The sequence below is a fragment of the Centropristis striata genome, chromosome 2 (assembly GCF_030273125.1).
Source record: "Centropristis striata isolate RG_2023a ecotype Rhode Island chromosome 2, C.striata_1.0, whole genome shotgun sequence".
Taxonomy (NCBI): domain Eukaryota; kingdom Metazoa; phylum Chordata; class Actinopteri; order Perciformes; family Serranidae; genus Centropristis; species Centropristis striata.
Genome location: NC_081518.1, coordinates 13,825,182 through 13,844,935, shown reverse-complemented (window position 1 = coordinate 13,844,935; position 19,754 = coordinate 13,825,182). Strand labels below are relative to the sequence as shown.

The 19,754-nt window shown below is 38.8% G+C and overlaps 1 protein-coding gene and 1 pseudogene across 1 annotated transcript; both read right to left on the bottom strand.

Annotated features, from left to right (window-relative positions):
- Positions 1–2,182: 2,182 nt before the first annotated feature.
- LOC131988375 (low affinity immunoglobulin epsilon Fc receptor-like) lies at positions 2,183–4,278 on the bottom strand (annotated as a pseudogene).
- Positions 4,279–5,226: 948 nt separating this feature from the next.
- Positions 5,227–19,273, bottom strand: LOC131981373 (SHC-transforming protein 4-like). Its single transcript, XM_059345652.1, has 14 exons — positions 19,157–19,273; positions 18,908–18,986; positions 18,272–18,810; positions 16,334–16,404; positions 14,666–14,726; positions 14,438–14,557; positions 14,267–14,320; positions 12,455–12,506; positions 11,635–11,761; positions 9,090–9,276; positions 7,390–7,462; positions 7,057–7,135; positions 6,792–6,939; positions 5,227–5,917 (listed from the first exon to the last, which is right to left on the bottom strand). The coding sequence occupies exons 1-14, from the start codon at positions 19,208–19,210 to the stop codon at positions 5,789–5,791; spliced, it is 1,773 nt and encodes a 590-aa protein (XP_059201635.1). The 5' UTR covers positions 19,211–19,273; the 3' UTR covers positions 5,227–5,788.
- Between the last annotated feature and the right edge of the window lie 481 nt (positions 19,274–19,754).

Below are 19,754 nucleotides of genomic sequence, written 5' to 3'. Positions count from 1 at the left end.
GCAGCAAAATTATTATTTATATTTATTTTAGCCGCTAAAAGTGGTTTAATTGTATGTAACATTTAGAATATTTTCACCACATTATTTTGCAAGACAGCAGCCCTTTATTAGTTTTCTGGGGGGAATTGAAGCTGTTCTATGCTCTTGCCAAAGCCACTTGACTCCATTGACAAAAACAATAATTTTTACCTCGCAGAGCACAGAAGTTGCTTATTGTATGAATTAAGTGAATCCAAACTAAGATTTTCAAAATTTGTTGTAACATTTTTAAAAGACAATTACTTATGATCCTCTAAAATCTGCTTATACAGTAACTGCACACAGGTTGCCAGCTGCTACTTTGACGTGAATGAGGGGTCAGAGGGGTCAGAACAGTGACCTCACAGGTATGACAACATGTGACCATTAGCAGGCCTCGCACGTCAGGAAAAATAATAATGGCATGAAACGAGGTCATTGCTGTTCTTGGTAAGTTGTTTTGGGCGAGGTCTGTGTGACTCAGAGAAAGTCCAGAGGGACGTAATTGAAGCAGGAAAATCACTTTACTTGGTTGAAAAATCACCAAATTTCACACTTATGATAGCTTTCATGTTAACAGATGATGGATGATAGATGGTTTTTTTTTAGAGAGACACTTTCAGTTTCTGTTTATTTACTGACTGAATCAGATAAGATGTTGATATCATTATCACATTTAACTTGTGTAGGAGGAGGAGAGATAACATTTAAAGCATGTTCATTTCCTGCTCTTTGTAACAAACAAGATAAGCCCTCTTTTTGAAACCCCAAAAGCTAGGGATTGGGGGAAGTTATGTGAGATCTGTGATTACATTTGACACCATTATCTGAACAGAGAGGCTTTAAGTGCTGTTTTTCTTCAGATACCCTATCAGTGTTTGTATCAGTCTTTAGCAGAGCTGCTTCTTTCTCCATCAGCTGCCAGCGGTTCCCTGATCTCAGCCTCACAAGCTGCGCTGAGGGTGATTAATGTGGGCGAGACCCTCCGAGCCTCTCAGAGGACGATGAGGGCCACAGCCCCAAAAACAGTCAGCTGCATACTTTCAACACACAGTCATCTTTCACTTCACCAAAATCTGAAAGTGACATGCTGCTGAAAACCGAGGGAGAGGTGTTGCAGCAATTATTATAGGCTGTTTACTACCAGTCATTTTCACTGCTCTTTCAGACACACATCTGTTTTAAGAACACAGAAATAACCCAAAAAAAGGCTGGATGTCATTACAGTTATCAGTAATTTGAGCACATATATATATTTACCATTTTTCAGTATGAACATGTATACAAGATTATGGAGGGATGCAACAACCACATAGACCATTTTTAAAGGATTTTAGAAGTATAAGAGCATTTGACCAATCAAGGAAACATATTTTGGTTTAATCTGAAGAGGAATGAGCTTTTCCAAAGACTGACAGCACCATCTTGTGGTCTAATTAATTCAGTCAGTTATAAAGTATATAACTAGATTTCAATAGTGATTATATTTCCAGATGTGGGAAGAAACTGAAATCTTCATGAAATAACATCTCAAAACACTACACACTGCACTGTGTAGGGATATCACTTTTATAATATAAAGGCTTATGGGCATCTGTATACTGGAGTCAAGATTCCTTTACGATTTAAGATTTACATGAAGTTTCTACTGTTGCTAGTGCGATGCTGCCCTTAAACATGCAGGAGATATCACGTAACTTTCATTGCACGGCTTTCACACAAATCTTGTTCAGAACTGGAGCTGCTTTCAAGTTGCAACATGTGAAGTCAGCCCCAAGGAGAAGAGTCGCAGTAAAGTGAACAATTTCCTGTCTGCAGTCAATCATGTGTATCTCCAAAAATCAACTCTTCCTTTTCTTTGTGCAGCCCTTTGCAATAAGCACTTTGATTGGATCTTTCAATTTAGATCATTTCATATCTGGATACATTCATGTTATGTTCAATGAATATATGGTATATGGTTCAGGTATTAAATAATCATGTTAATCATGTGTGAATTAAATATTGACGAAAGAAAGGTATGTAAAAGTATTTTCTGATTAAAAAAACTTGCAAACGTGGAAAATAAGCAAAACTGTTTCCAGGAACAGTTTTTATAGGATTCCTTTTACAGGATTTATATACATACACACAAATCCAGAATAATCACATTAATACAATAGTTTTATATATCTGTCAGTCAGGACAAAATAAGAGCCATGGTCTCACACAAGTACCGCCGCTTGCCAGAACATGCAGTGTCATCCCAGGAGTTTAACCAGTTTCCCTGTCCAATTTGTTTCGGTGGGACGATGGCAACACAGTCCTGTCCTGTCCGCTCTGTGTCCCAGGAGGCCACGGCGTTGTTTGGCTGCAGTTGCTTCCAGTAAATTACATCTCTATGGATTTTGTTACCATTAACCCAGATGTAGACACCCTCTTTCACCAAGTCCTGCAACCCGATCCACACTGATTGCAAGTTTACTTGAGGGTGCTGCTGTGCAAACTGAAATGTCAGGTTTGTTAAAAATGCTTGGTCTTCCGCATTTAAAACAACAGCCAGGTCACCTCCAGCATCAAGACACTTCCTGCGTGCAGTTTCCCACTTCTCGGTTTCCTGGGACAGGGAGAAGCAGCGTGAAGCATGCTCAACCCAGGCAGGCAGGCAGCGTGAACACTGCAGAGTGTCATTGTTGCAGAATCTCCAGAGGAAGGACAGTTTGTCAGAGAACAGGATTGAACGCTGGTGTTGATTTTCTACTTTTAGCTGCACAGAGGTTTGTTGTTCATCGTTTAACAGCAGGTGCAGCTCTTCGTTCTTCACTTGGAGGTGTGCTTTTTCTTGCAATGTTTTCTTCAAAAGCAGGCTTAACAGTGTTTTTTCTTGCAATGTGTTCCTCAAAAGCAGCATGAGCTGTGTATTTTCAGGAGAAAATGAGGTGAAGTTGCTCCGTGTTGCATTTATGAGCAGCTTGAGTTGGTCGCACTCACTTCCCAGAGGGGTGAAGTTTTGATAAGTGGAGTGCACAAGTTGCATCAGCTGATTGTTTTTCATTTGCAATTGCTTGTTGTTCTTTGCTATATGTTGCAATGACGCTGTTAGATATTGTTGTTTACTTATTTGAGCAAAGAGGGCACCGGTCACACCACAAAAGAGCACCATCAAAATTCCAAGCAAAACAGCTTGCCAGCTGGATCGCAGTCTCTTCATGCATTCATTCTGGGTCTCTGTGTTGCCCATTTCCTCCTCAACTCCCGTGTCATTTTTTGCTGGTTCCTCACCACAATTTTCACCTTCAGAGCTAAGAGCAAATAAAAAGAGAAACAGGATTAAGAGATATTACTGTACACTCTCAGATAAATGTGACATGTAGTTTTATAAAACTAGATTCAGGAGCAAAGACCACGCCTCAAACACATCCCACTTCCGCACAAAAGTAGACTACAAATGCACATCTGATTCATTGCCTTCCCTTCTGACTCTGTTCTCTAAATCCCCTTTTTCATTTACTTCTAAATTTCAATTGTAGATTTGTATTCATGAACAAAAAATAGTTTGTCCACAAAATACACATATTATCATCATTATCAGGTTCTTAAGCATCCTGTGACACCATTCCTCACCTGCAGAAGTGATGGGACTCAAGCCTAAATATAGAGCACATTTGTCGATTATATTGCTTCATAAGTCAGCATGACATAGCATGTCAAGCATGAAATTCACATTGACATTAATGTGTAAAATAATACACAGTTTTGTTTTACATCCCATCACCTGAAATGTTCTTAAATTTCCCTTGGATTGGAGTGCATTTTATCATCAGGTTTCTGTGACTTTTTTCCTCAGTAAACATAAAAGATGTCCTTCATAATATCCTTTACGCTAGCTCCCTATGGCTCAATATCACCCCATATTCACACAAAGACTACCTTGTCCTATGCATGATTAACTATATAAAAAAATAATGATAATGAATTGTTCAAACGCTAGAAAAACTTCCAACAAACTAACACAAATATCTACCTCTCATGACTGTACACTTGATTTCATTACCTCAGGGAAACTTGAATCTCCTCCATGTCAAGCAGGTCTTCTTTGTGTTAATGTTTAATTTCTAGTTTTCCGCCAACAAATGCAACAAGTCCACCAAAAAACACCAAACTCTTGGATATGAAAACTTGATTGCCATTTGATTTTGTTGCCAAGCAACCTTCTGTGCTCTGGAACAACTGGACCGAGGCTGAGTTGCTAACTATGGTTGCTAACGTTACGTTAGATGTAGCTTTCAAGGTTTATTTTTGAAATGTAAATTGTATCCGCTTCCCGCTACACACACACACACACGCGCACGCACACACACACACACACACACACACACACACACATTAACGTACATATAAATATTTATATTACAACATTATTAAAAATAAATACTAAAGTTACTTGTGTTTATATCATATATAGGCTAACTGATATATGACCTAGCCAACCTATACACACAAAGAAAATATTTTGGGTGCAAAACGGACTTTGGAGATGTTAGTCTCTAGCAATACAGAAAATTACGTTATTTTGCGGATGCGCCATGTAATGCGAAAAACAATTAAATCTAGCAAGTCTTCCTCTTCTTAGTGCATGACAGATCAATACACTTCATCCCTTGGGGCTTCACTTTGAAAATAACAGTCATGTTTCGTACATTTTGTATTATTTAGTGGCCATATAGCATATAACTGGAAGTAGAACATATAAAATCTTTAGAATAATGTTAATGTCTTCATTGGCCATATTTTTCCATAAAATACAAAACTTTTGGCAGCATTATGAAATGTAAAATTTCACCAATGTTTTGACTATTATTTCAGCAGTAGAAATTAAATCCAAATAATATCTACATATGACTGGTAAATGTTCTGAAATGTTAAGTGTTTGCAACTAAAAATAAGGAAGTTAACCTTTTTCCTTTTTTTATGAGTCGCATTGTTAGATTTGGGCCCCTGTTAACTACCCAAATTACTGTAGTAGGTAAAATTGTGTTGTATTTTTCTTAGTTTATAATCCCTTGCATCATCTTGTAATGTGATTTGTGAAGAATAGTTTCTAGAAGAGTGTAATCCACTGGTGTAAGAATAAATTAACTGTTCTGTGTTTGGAGGCTTTACAAAAAATAATTTACAAACTCCACCAATCCATTCTGTAAAAGAACTGAAGATGAATTTGATTACACGTTTTGGGGAACAGGAATGTTTTTATTTGCATATTTGCCAGCTTGATTGAGACTAAACTGCAAATCTATTTCTGTAGATGCTGGTTACAAAGAGCCTATAAATTCCTTATTCAGGATGTAACAACTAAGTGGAACTGAAAAGTCAAGCGTGGGAAACACGCAGCAATAATAAATCAAAACAAATGAACACAATACAAATTTAGCATGTCAAAAAATGATTCTGAAAGTCAGCCAACATTCTGGTCATTTCCTCCAAACACCAGTGATTGTGCTTGAACTTGGAGTAAACACCATCAAATTCAGCCTGAGAGAGAGAGAGACAGGATGTTCTGCAGGCCAGCGTGCACTTACTTGTGCACAAGTATGACAATATAAATCAAATCAAACAATCAACTGCACACAAACAATATATGTACTTTAACGACTACAGTAAAGTATCAAAACGTGTTGGAAGGGTTTAAGCTTTTTTTCTTTGCTTTGGAACATTGTGCCTCAGCTCCAAAACTGTTGAGAGCTGCTACTGAAGCCTATTTAAAGCATGTGACAGTCTGTGAACGTGTGTGTTAGTGTCTTTGCAGGATCGGCTGTTTCAGACACAGTTCACTGCTTCCAGCAAAGATGGGCAACTGGTTCTCCATGTGGAACCGCACCAGGTGACCAACACTGAGAAACACTTGATCACGGGTCCGCACCTGGTCACACCAAGACACAGACAACAAAGTGAAAACTTGTCCATCCCTTTAAAGAAAACTCCTCTTTATTAACATAGAGGCCAAAATTATCCCAAAACTGCTTCAAATTATATATTGTTTTCATATCATAAAATATATCATTATCAATAGCAAGAGATTTAACATATTAAATATTTTAACCAATTTCAGTCCTGATCATAACTACCATTGCATTACATTTTCTGAATGTTAACCCTTTAATCCCTGTTTGTTAAATGGAATTGTTTTGCTATAATTGCTTGGATTTTATTTCACTGGCTGAGATAAGTCAATAATTAGCTTTGAATTTGATGCATTACATCAAACACTGCAGGGCTCCATGATACAGCAGCAGTAACCGAAGTAGAAACCAGAAAAATCGCTTGTAACCATGAGAAAATGGCTCAACTGGGAGGAAAGCAGTAAAAACTACACCTGTGAAACCATGGCTCTGGATTGAAAGCCTGATATTATGCGGCCTACATTTGATTGATTACAGTAAAAAGACTATAGCTAATGATCACACCGGGAATTTGTTTGTTTTTTGTAAATACATACAATAATTCTGCATTTGATGCATCCTGCATTTTTATTTTTGTTTTACACAGTCCCAACTTTTTTGTCATTGGGGTTGTTAAATGAATGCTTTTGTGCTATAATTGTGATTAAACCATATTTTTTTTGGTTCACTGGGTTTCAATAGTGTCTGTATTCTGGTTGAAAAGTCAGAGACATGATAAAAACAAACAAACATAAAAAGCCAAAAATGTCCCTAAGAATTCACAAGGGTTAGGGCCAACTGCCATTCATCTCTCCTCATGTTGTGTGTATTTGAAACCCAGCATCAAAACTCTACCTGTCCATGTGGATCGACTAGCAGCAGGTGGCGCACATTGGCTCCTTCCATCCCACTGAGAACATACTGACCAGAGGCAGAGCTGCTCTCTCGGACCAGGAAGTCTCCACTACAGGTGAGGAGCGCCTCCGCCTGCTCTCTTCCTAATCTGGGATGAAGGACACAAAGTTACTGAGAAAGGGAGCTGGAGACATACATTATCAGACACACACATTAAAGTTGGTAATTGACTAACAGAGGAAGTACGGGGATGTTGATGACCCACCTTCCGTGGAACCAGCCTTCCTCCTGGATCAGTGTCTCAGAGAGAGGAGTACACTGTTCAGCACTGACTGACACCAAGTCTGACGGAGATACAACAGAGGAAGAATACTCAGGTTTTAACTGAAATTACGCAGACTGGATTCAGTTTAAACTGGGTGTAATCATTTTAAAAACTACAATTAACCCTAATATTAGTTTAACGTGCACTGTCTCATTCACATACAGTAGTCACAGTTAACTTTAATGTAGTTACATACAGACACATTCAGTACTAGTATAGTACAAACACCAGACCGATTTTAAATTAGTCTAGAAGTGTGTTGATGAGTTTTACCTGCAGGTGGAGCTGGAGTTTCTTCTGTGACAGAGCAGTTCTCATACAGTGAAACAGGATGAGATGAAGAAACCTGCAACAGCGCTTGATGAGTCATACACACAAGATCTTTGTACGTGTGTGTGTGTGTGTGTGTGTGTGTGTGTGTGTGTGTGTGTGTGTGTGTGTGTGTGTAAATCCAGGGACAGTTATGGCTTAAAGATTAGATGTGTGTGCTCTTGACAAAAAAGTCACTCACTTAATTCCCTGACCTACATAATAATTCTGGGAAGTTAATATAAACAACTGATGTGTCCTTGAGAAAGGCATTTACAACTCAACTGCTTCTGCTCGATGGTCATGATTTCCTTTTACATGCATACATGTAGCCTCTCACACAGACTACACACACACTTTTTCATCTGGCCTATACTGCCACTGCACTCCGCTGTGCCTTCCTGTAACTGTGAAATTATCTGTTCCCTTATTGCACCTATATATTTATAGTGTTATTATACACTGTTTTTTAGCCCACTATTTAATATTTCTCTGTATTTATTGATCTGATATCTGATTCTCATAGTTAACACTGGATTTGCACACTTTAAATAACTATCTGCAATATATTGTTTTGTCTTTTATATTGTTCTTTGTGTGTCTGTTCTGTTTTGCACCTTGAACAATGAGATATGACATTTTGTTCACCTGTATGTAAATAATGGACAATAAATTGACTTTGACTTTTTTAAAGTGTCTTTGTCTTGGTAAAAAAAAAAATCAATTTATTTCATATTAATTCCACTATAGAAATGTAATGCCATACTGTAAAAAATCATTGTAATGTTTAAAACGGCAGAACTGTGGATTGAATACACTGGACTCTAATACAACAACATGCACAGTGACATTTCCCGGGAAATTCTGTGAGAAATCTGTGGGATGGGAGTCAATTTTACTATTTTCCACCGACTGGAACAGGACAGTGAAATAAAAGAAAGAAAAGAAAATCAACAGAAGCAAGCAGGACGGAAATCATAATAAGAATAGGTCAGTTTTTATATGTAAATAAATACTATAACTGGCTCCAAAAGTGTTAGAAACAGTTTGCCCACATTAGAAAAAGTATAGGAACCCCTGGCCAATGTTTTCGAGCTATTTAGATAAGGCATTTTGGATCTGAAACACGGGAACAGAGTGGGAGTCATCTTCTAGGATTGGGATGGGACAGGAGTCTTTTTGTTACACTATCATGGGATTGGGAAAGAAGTCACAGGGTATGACTTTTTTTGTTTTGTTTGTGAGAGTGGGCTGGGACAGGAGAGAAAATCCACTCCAGTGTCATCATCTAGGACTCACGCCAATTACTTCATGTCAGAAGAAGAATGAACCTAATGGCATGTGCCCCTACTGACTACAAATGTGACCACAAAATCAGCAACAAGTTCCAACTTTCTTATTTCTGCAGCTTTCAAACACATCTCATGGCCTTCTACAATGGATGGAGTTGCACAGTTGCTACAACTACATAACACTACACTTCACAGTGTATAATAGAATATATAACTTGTGTTAATATAAATTAATGTTAAGATTATATCACTATCATTATTATATTCAATTCTTTGATCATTTTGAAACAGTGTAGTTCAAGGTCAAACTAAATATTTACAGTCATCTTACTACACATGTATGTTTGTTTTGGCATTACAATGAACTCTTACCTCGCGGATGTCAGGATCCTGTTTGTTCTCCTCTCTTGTGACCCGCAGATCCTCTATCCCACCAGCAGGTGGCGTCTTTCCAGTGATCACATTGTAGTAGTCATGATGCTCACCATCCTGTTTGGCCTTTTGGTTTGCCATCGCCTCCTCTTGCTTGTTTATGCCCTCCATGATCCTCAGTGCAGACCTGCACGCAGAAAGTTACATGAAGTTAACCCTCTGAAGTCCAGGAGATTTGGTTCAAATTTGTCAACTTCCTATGCATTAATTACTGTCTCTGTTAAGCATCTTTCAGTCTGTCTTACATCACATGCATGGTTCCTTTCTCTCAGAAACACTTCACTGCAAAAAACATGAAACTTACCAAGTATTTTCTTCTTATACCTAGCAATAGTATCTTAATTACATTGTCTTGAGTATAATTTAACTACTGACCATAGCTTTATGTGCTTATTTAATTATTAGTGTTATTATTATATGTTTTTTAATTATCTTATTGTTTAAAGAGTTTTTAGTTAAAGTTTTTACCTAAAATATTGGTTCCAGTTGAGAGTTTTAGTTGCATGTAGTTTAAATTATATTTCAAAAGCATTTTCTATCACCAAAACATGCTTGTTTCAAGTATTTCTGGCTTATTTTATTGTTACTACAGTCAGGCTTTTCAAGCCACAATTGATCAAAAATAATAATTTATTTCAACATATAATTGGTTTTTCCAGTGCCGAGATATTTTTATTTATTTAAATAGTTCTTACAAAGAAAAATGTACTTACTGTACTGGCAGATAATTTTACTTGTTTCGAGCATTCATTTGCTTAATTCTAATTATGTATTTCCTCTTTTTTAATCAGTTGGTTTTTGCAGTGTTGGCTATCAGTCTGATTTTACATTTTTTCAAATGAACAAAGTATAAAGCTGCCAGGAACCCAAAATACAAACAAAAGACACAGGTTTCCATGGAAATGGTTTTGAACAGCAGAAAAAATAATAGATAAATAAATTTATAAAACAGTCTATTTGCATGTAAACTGAAAATAGTTTTCATTGTAGAAAGAAAATTCATATTTAAAAATGGTCTAGAAACATAAATGGCACTTTCAATTGGGTTTCTCAGCTCGTCTGTTATATGAATAAAGTTATTAATGCAAATAAAAACATGCTCAGTATGTTTTCAATAATTAGATGGACTTCAGGAGGTTAACACAGTGAAGAAGCTGTGAAAGGTGTTGCTACAATGTACAGGCATACCTGTAGATATAAGGTCGAGTGCACGGACAAATTGGCCTTGATTTTTCAGTACAACGTCGACCCATGCAGTTTAGATCACCGTGTTGAAAAAAGCACTCCATGATGGTTAACTCGCTCTGGCGCCTTGAGCACCAGACAACAATCGTATAGAAGATGAAAAGCTCAAGTGACAAAGACCTACGCAGGTTGGGGAGACTGTTTTAGTTTCTCCTCAGTACATACAGCTGAGCGCTCATTGGGAGTTTTAACCACGTGCTATTTATTAAACTCTCCAATTGGTTATAAAAAAGTAGAACTAGGTTTTCAGGGGGGTGTTCCATCAAGGCAGTAAAGGAAACCCTGGTTTATTTTGATAAATTTCGCTATTTTAAGTGAGAGATCCGTTACTGTGGCTTGTGTCATTCCCTACTCAGTAACCATGGTAACGTAAACAGTTGAACTCCGTGGCTAGCTGACAAGCTAAATTTAGCTGTGTGTCAAATAATTTCCTACGGGCGGAAACAAAATCCCAAAAGACGGTTCCGTCATGTTGTTTTTTTTGCGCTCGCGTCACTTTTGTCATGTACGTGCGGAACCACAAGTTTAGACTTAGTTTTTTAGACCTCTTTCCCCACAATGTGACGAGGCATGGATTTACACACCTATTCAGTTAATGCTTTATTGAATTCATGCAACTTTTGTTTTGGAATGGATCCTTTATTTAAATTTTTTAGTGTGCAAAAGGTTTGTAGCAGTCCTTTATGAATTCATTTTGTTCTTGCTGTGAAGGCAAAAGACCCGCCCCATATCAAATACAGTCAAAACCATGACCGTATGCTGTGGTAAAATGTATGGTTGCATCCAGTTTCCACTCTAGTTTCTTTATCTCCAGCTTAATGTATTTCATCTGTAGCTTTTTCTACTCTATATCATATTTTTGGTTTTCAATTCCCATTAGCAGATGACGCTTGCTGATTTGAGCCAAAGAGTAGCTGATTCATAGAGCTGATTATGTAGTTGCCCTATTATTATTTAATTTATTTCTTTTCTAAAAAATTAAAAAAAAAAAAAGATATCTCCTTTGGTTTTCATCATTAACCTTAACCTACATTTACTTGAGCAAAAAGAAATGTAGCTAATGTAATGAGTACATTTCTGACAAAAATAAGCATTCTTCATAACTCCAGACTGGTCAAAACCACTGACTGCAAGTGCTTGGTAAAGTAATAAATTCAACCTCAGTTTGATTTGTTTTCAAATGAACAGACACTTGAGTTTAACACACTAATAAGACAGCTACAGTAGACAGAAAGACAACCTGGGATTGTTGGAGAGGAGTGATGGCGTGTGGCTGAGAAGTTGGCGGAAACGAGTCTCAAAGGCCTGACCGATGCTGTTGATAACCTCAACGGCACAACCCCGGGGACACTGCAGGATGTGACATGCTGACAGAGAGCGAGAAAGAGATATTTTGACTAAAAACCTTTTGAATTTACACAATAAAGAAAGTCAGACCGTCCTTACATACAAAACGGACATATCTGACTTCTCTGCAAACAGCTTATTACAACCGATGTTTACGTTTAGTGTATGGCAAAGGGCAAAGATGCTCCATGCAAAGGTCTGGAAGGGTGTGGATCAAGGGTCCAATTTGAAAAGTTGTTCCTTGTCCCTATTTCTGAATGGCGGGCCTGTAAGGCAGTGACTGTCTTAGTAATTATGACAGGAGCAAACGAGCCAGTCCGATGATTTGGTTGTAATATAATTTAATAAATTAACAAAGGATTAGCAAATGATAAGATTATGTTTTGCTAAAGTTTTAGTCAACTTGTTTGGAATCAGGCTTGTACTAAACACTGGGCTTTCACTCAGGGGAACCCAATTTGTGTGAAATCACAAGTAACTGTCAACTTACATTCACAAGTTTTGCCATTTAACAGACCTGAACTGAAACCATGATATTTTCCTAAACCTAACCAAGTAGTTCTGTTTACAATGTTCTTAACATTCTAACAGTTCACAACATTGTTAAATAGAACGGTCATGTTTCATTTTCGGAGTCACTGGCAAGCCGTCGTGTTGTAGCCAGTCCAGTGGAAGCCGAGCTCACCATAATGAGAAATTAAGCTGTCCTTTACCTCTCTGATTGACGAGGTCCTTGGCAACATAAGCAATGTAATCTGCCATGTCCTGTAAACACATTGAGAGAAAATAATAGCAATTATGACTAAAAGGTAGATTTTTGGCTATACAGCAGCCATGGCAATGGCAATTACAAGATGCTAAATTCTATATATATACAGTACATAGTGTATACATGTAGTTTAACAGAAGTACAAGTAGATAAAATAATAATTAAGTCAGGAAAAAGTCAGAACACCAACTCAATAATTAAACAGTAGTAGCTGTTTATAATGTGCAACATTAACTACGGGCTGGAATGTGTTATTTCGTCTTTCCAAAATTACACAATGTCACTTGAAAGGTATTCTCCGTATTTCTCTGTATGTGCAAGAGGTCACTAATAAACCTGCAGACTGTGTTGTTGCGTAGTTCAGTTCAGAACTGGTGTATCTGGCAGCTTTAGGATCTGTAATCAGCCTCTCGATTCATAACTCTGCTTGGTGGCGGCACTTTTAATCATTGAAAACACAGCAGACATTTTCAGTAAACTGTCATCCATGTGTATTCTCGGTTTAATTAATTCACTCCCTATCATTGGCTCTCTTATACTAATACAAGAGCAGAGTCAGCTGAATATGTTTCACCATAAAGCCTTTGTGGCGGATTGATTTTAATTCCCCACGCTATCCTCTATGTGTCCAAGCCAATTGAGCCGAGGCTTAGAGCACACTACAAGATTATTTTAGCTAATTAATTAAACAGCGGGCTATAATCCCATCCATAGCTTCGCTGGTGTTGTGTTTCCCAAAGAGAAAGAAGCTGCCTTCTCTCTAATCTTTGGCCAGCGCAACGTCGCAAAATGGCAATGAAATATTAGAGCGTGTGCAGAGGCATTTGTATTCACTGTTCGTTGGGGCTGAAAAAGTGAATACAAACTACTTGATAAATAACAAGTTAGTCAAGATTATTATTAAGCTGGGTTTGACCTAGACAGCAGCCAAAAACTGACATGTCCTGCTGATTGTTCAGACATTTACAGTGCAGCATTGATTTTTTCTTTTTTCACTCAGGATGCATAACCCAAATTCAGTCATATGGAAATAATGAGGGCATGGAGGGAAAGAGAAGGAAAATAGAGAAGTCCAGTTTGTTCTCATTCACTGTTTGTAGTTGAACCTATGAAAAGGAGTGCACTGTAATTTGTAGATAACCCAGCAACCACAGTTTCCTGCTGTGGTTGCTGGGTTATCTACAAATATCTACAACCTCTATTGGTCAGAGTTATTATAACAGGAGGAACAGAGGACGCAAGGCAACGTAGAATAATGAGCGAGAAAGTATGAAAGAACGCTGTTCATGTTCTCTGTTAAACAAAAAGCCAATATTGTTTTTAAAAGTTTCCCCTTAAATTAACGTCTTCATGTAAATACGTAAAGTAACACGTCACCAACGTAACGCCATCCGTTTGAAATATTTATTTTAGTAGTTTTGGTGCCTAAAACAGACCCGAGTGGTTCCACACTATTTAAAACCCTCATCTTTTGTTGTTGTTTAGTTGTTGTTTTGAACCCTGAGTGGCAGAAAAATACATATTGTGTGTTTAAACTTAAAATATCACCTTTAATGGCTGCATAGATACAGGCCCAGACTTTGCACTGCCTATTTAAAGTATAGAAGGATCAAGAGTCAGGGTAGGAAATAATTAAATCTTCCACAAATGTCAGCCAACTAAGCTGTAATCCAATTACTCACTGTGTATGTGTGTGTGTTTGTATCCCTATCTGCTCATGGTTTTACATGTGAAACATTTGGGAATATGAACATACTGGATCTCCTCCTGAGGCAAATGAAATGGCCTGCATGGGGTGATGGGCGATCTTCTGTGGAGGAGAAGAGGGGAAAAAAACAGAAGCACAGAAGGGTTTAGCCTCAATATTTCAGATGTGTGAGGTATGATGCTTGTGGTATAGTGTGGTTAAGCGTGTTGAGGCTGTCACCTGTAAGGAGGAGGCTGCGATCAGAGTCACACTGTCTGTGGAGACAGTGAGGATGATCCTTCTCCCAGAAAACTGCAGGTTGATTTGACCCAGAAGAGCTGACAGTGCCTTGCATACAGGCTGACGACGACAAAAATCTGTTATTCTAGTTGATTGTGTTGTGTTGATTGCATTGTTGTGTGTGTGTGTGTGTGTGTGTGTGTGTGTGTGTGTGTGTGTGTGTGTTACCCTTTTAGTTTTCATTGCTGTCTTGGCCGATGTCCTCTCACACAGCCTGCTGATTGCCTCTCTGCGCACACACACACACACACACACACACACACACACACACAGATTATAAACATGTACAGATGCACATACACACAGTAAACACAGAGATACCTTTGTAAAAATGTGATCCAGTGCACTCTGATAACATGTGACTTGCATGTGAGAACGTTAGAGGAGGGAAACTACATCACAAGAGGCTCATTTGCAGTGAATCAGTGAAATAAAATATACAGTATCATGACTCGAAGACCCACTATTCAGGAATTGTTGCACAACATTCAAACTTGGCCCCTCCTCCCCGGCCCAATAAAAGTGAAAGCAAATGAGTTTTGTCCCCTTGGTGTTTACTATATTTGTGTTTTCCTGCGTTGTATCTTCATGTCAAAAGAGTCTGCAGATACAGACACACTTCCAGTAGTTCTATACAGATATGTAGTGGTGAAATGTTCCTAAACACATTTATGGACAAGTTTTACTGCTTTATCACCTTGTGCTCATACTCCACTACCTTTCAGAGGGAAATACTGTACTTTTGTGCTCCAGTACATTTATTTGACACTGATAGTTACTTTAAAAAAAACTTATGACATGATGATATGCAGTACTATTCTTTTAAATTACCCAAAACATCAAACACTGCCCCCAATCTGATGAACTACTTCATCAAATGCTCTTACATGTATTCATTAGAGATAAAAACAGAATATTATAATATTTATATCATAATATAACCCTTTAAAATGAGCCATTCTGCATTAGTGCTTTTACTCTTGATACTTTAAATACATTTTTGCTGAAAATAGTTTTGTACTACAAATACTAATACTAAAGTAACATTTTGTAACATTTTCAGAGTACTTCTTCAGTAATTCTACGGTTTCTACTTTAACCTTAAGGAATACTCCGACTTTATAATGACCATTTGGATATAAACTCTCCCTATGTTACCTTAAATGTGTTTTTCTTGCATGCCTCCACGGTCTGAAACAAAAAATGGAGTGAAGTCCAATGCAAGTGTCATATGTCTGGATAAATGCTTTGCAGTTGCTCATCTTTAGAGAGCTGATGTTGGGGTTAGAGAGGCCAAACCAGGCAAACACCCACACACACAAAAGTAACATCCTTACTATTCAGGAAGCAAGACTTTTTTTTCTAGGAATTGCTTTTCTCCTCTTTGAAAACAAATTGTATGTAATGGATTGAGGTATCCCCCCCTCCCCCCTATGAGAGATCATTAGGAGGAAATTCATGTAATTGGATTTTCTGCCCCATCATTCAGCAGTGTTGTTTTGAACAGAAGTGGCTGTGTCCTTTGGCGTTTTGGCATCCTGCACAAGGATGTCAATACCAAATGATGAGGAGAAAGGATGGGTTTATGAAACATTATACATTTAATTTCATTTCCCCCTTTAAAACATTTTTCAGACAAACCGCACGCCTTGCTTGGAATATATATGTAAGTTGTTATCTAGTTTCGTCTTTTCTTTTTCTTCTAACATGCACAGCTCATTCATATATAACTTCAGTATGTGACCATGTCAGCAGTTAGATTCATTCCTATTCCTATCTTAAATCTGCGTGTGCGTGTGTATGTGTGTGCGTAGTGGCAGTGGGATAACATCCTACCGTGTGACTTTCATTCTTGTATCAAAGTCGAGGGCTCTCATGGACTGGGTCACCTCCACACTACCCATGTACTGGGAAAACACAACAGAACACTAGTTACTCACTGACTGCAATGTAAAATAACACAACGAGAAACAGCTACAATAAAAGTGTTAAGAGATCTCAGATGGTGCTGGTGTGGACAATGTTTTTGTCCTGTTTCTTATTTAGAAAAGTTTTAAAATCACATACAATCACATTTTTACAACACAAACTTTACTTTTCTGTTAGTTCCCGATAACCTCATGAATCTAAAATGATTCACAGACTGCTTAAGGAGCATTATAAATACTGGTTCATACTCAAATAAATACTATTTCTTCAGCAAAAGGTTTAGCCACCAACCTTTTTCCACCAACATGGAATGGGTTCTGTTCGAGTTTGCACACCTAATTTTAAACCGTTTGCAGGATTTCGACCAAAAATAAATTGGTTCGTAACCCTAAAAAAACCAAAGCCAAAAATTTGCTGAAGTGTGAACCATAGATGAAAAGTCATTAGAATTCATCATCTGGGAGCCATGAATGTGTGTTCAAAAATGTGCTGCCAATCCATCTAGCAGTGTGGCGCTAAAGAAACTTTTAGGAGTTCAGTAGACTCCATCCTCTGGGGACCATGAATGTTTGTACAAAATGTCATAAAAAAGAAGTAGAAAAGTAAAGTAATGAGTTGTGATGAGGTGCTGATCACTGGAAGTCGACTTCAAAGTAGAAAAAAGTGTTACACACTTCATTGGTGTTCAATTTGGTGGAAAAATTGTCCATACGCATTTTTATTTTTACTACTGTATTTTCTCCCTGTGACTTTTTGAATTAATTAAGGAGAAATAAAGACTAGTTTAGCACCTTCATGCATATGTAACTGTCCCTTCTTTTTCACTTTAAATGTAGATACAGTTGTGCTTATGAACACCTGTCCATACTTATCCAACATGCAACTTCAGCACTTTTTGGACATATTTACATGAAGTTAATGCAACCAGACAACATTTAAGCCATGTGCTTGGATACACTTTGGCCCACTTCTATTGGTTGTAAGCTTCAGCAGAGCAGACCGTATAGGCTGGAGGCAGGATGAGTAAGTCAACTGATGAAGACCAGATTTAAATCAATACATGTGTGTGTGAAGGTGGGGCGAGTGGGCAGGGGAGTGTGTAATGTATGTGTGTGTGCTTGTTTATCAAACAGTCCGTTCTCATTTCCATCAGTGGTCGGCTCACATGCCCTGCTCCTAATCACCCATGCGGACACACCTCCGGTTCTAGGACAGCATGGGCTCTGCTGATACCGGATACGTTCACTCACATGCACTCACACACACGCACTTAGACACACACGCACACACACACGCGCACATGCACACACAGAAGCAGAGTAGATCTAGAGAGGAGCAGAGAGCCAGGATGAGTCACTACTGCCTACACAGGAAGCTTTATCTGAGAGGGAGGGGATGAACGTACGAAAGTGAGTGTGATGGTGTGGATAGAGCACAGGGGGACAATGTCTATGTGTGTATGTGTGTGTGTGTGTGTGTGTGTGTGCATGCGCATGTGTAGACAGTTTGTCTATGTGTGTGTGTTCTGTGCTCATGCATGTGTTTGTGTTGGGACTGGTAGGAATTAAACTGCGTACTTCAGCTCTCTAATGGGACCCTGTATATGAAGTTAGCTGCGCTTCCTTACATAGTGTGCAGTCATGAATCTTTACACTGACACACAATGAATATTTGAGTAAGAAAAGTAACAGTTTTAGGCAAACCGTCCAAGTGAAAAACATAAAATTTGTCTGGCAAAGAAGCTCCCACACAACTCTTAGTTGCAGTCTGCTGCAAAACCAGATTCCTGTCTGTGCACAGCTGAGTGTATTCACGCACAGTTATTAGATAATATGTGATGGGTACCTTGATTTGATGGTGAACCACTCTGTTTGATGTCCCCTTTACTGTACAGTCGTCTACTGCAGAGGAAGTCTTCAAACGACACAGACCATCTCTGTGTTGTGAGCACGGAGGACAGCCAGGGGTCCAAGGGAAGCTGGCCATCCGATGCAGGGTGATGGGTCTTTTTGTGCAGCACAGAGCTGAGTGAGTCAGGTTTTGGTCGGTAGGTAGGGGCACATTGAGGGAAGGTTGGCTACAAAACCTCTGGTCAGGCCCTGAGCCCCACTCTGCAGAGTGTCCATCAATGGTTCTGTCCCGGGCTGTTTGTCCCCTCAGGCCTCGCAGGGAAATAGGACTTTGCAATCGGATGTTGGCCACGCGGGGGATGAAGTCCCTCAGGGTGGACGGGCCATGGTGTGTAGGCGTCCCAGGATCCAGCTGAGCAAAATCAGAGTCCAAGCAAAGGTCCCTCTTTAGGGGTAGCATTCTCTGAGGCCGATCCTCCAGGGACGTGAGTGAATCGTTGTGCAGACGACTGTATTTGGTGCGCTTCAGCATGCCTGTAGAAGATGAAACAAAAAGTGACACAATCAGATATGCAGCACATTGATTTTCATTGCACTGATTATGCCTGTAATGACAAAAGTGGTGAGCTACCTGGTAAGAGTCCTTTCTGTAATTTGAACCTGGGTATGGTTTGCTCTCTCATAATCAGCAAACTGGAGAAAGTCGAGCACTGGGACAAAGTAGAAAAGAGAAAAGGAAACCCTGCCAGGAATTAGACAAACAATCACAGTTATTACACACAGAGATTTGACTAGATATCAGAAAGAAGGAGAGGCATTAAATGCATTTAGATGATCTTAGCATCTGGCATTCTGTTTCCTCAGATTATTCTCAACTCACCAGCGTGCGACTGGGGATGTCCTGTGTAAGTCCAGCCTGCTCCACTCCAGTCATGCCGAGTACAGTCCCATCATAATGACCCACACACTTTCCCAGTCAGTTGCCAGGCTTCCAGCTCTGCTTCACCTCCACATCAACTTTCCTCCTTTTCTTTCTGAGGCACAGCACAACTGTGCAGCTTTTATGAATGAACTTTTTTTTTTTTATGAATGAGAGGCTCTCGCTCACTTCCTCTGTGTCTCTCTATGACGGTGCATGTAGATGAATGTGTGAATGAAGCGGAGAGAGATTGACACACGGCCCCTAAGGCTCTCTCCCCCTCCCTCACCCATAAACTACCATCCAATCACAAGCGGGTAGGGTGACTCATGCTGTACACACACACACTCACACTTACACACTGAGGCAGAGCCAATACAGTACATGAGTGCTTTATTCCTTCAAATTCACCTCAGAGATGCTGTTAAAGTGTGTTATTAATACCCCCTAAACATGTTTTCTCTTAATCTTTTGTAGAATAGATCAAACTGACTTGATTTACACAATATAGAGTACCTAATGCACGTAATATTCAAATGTCCTGCATGAACACATAAGA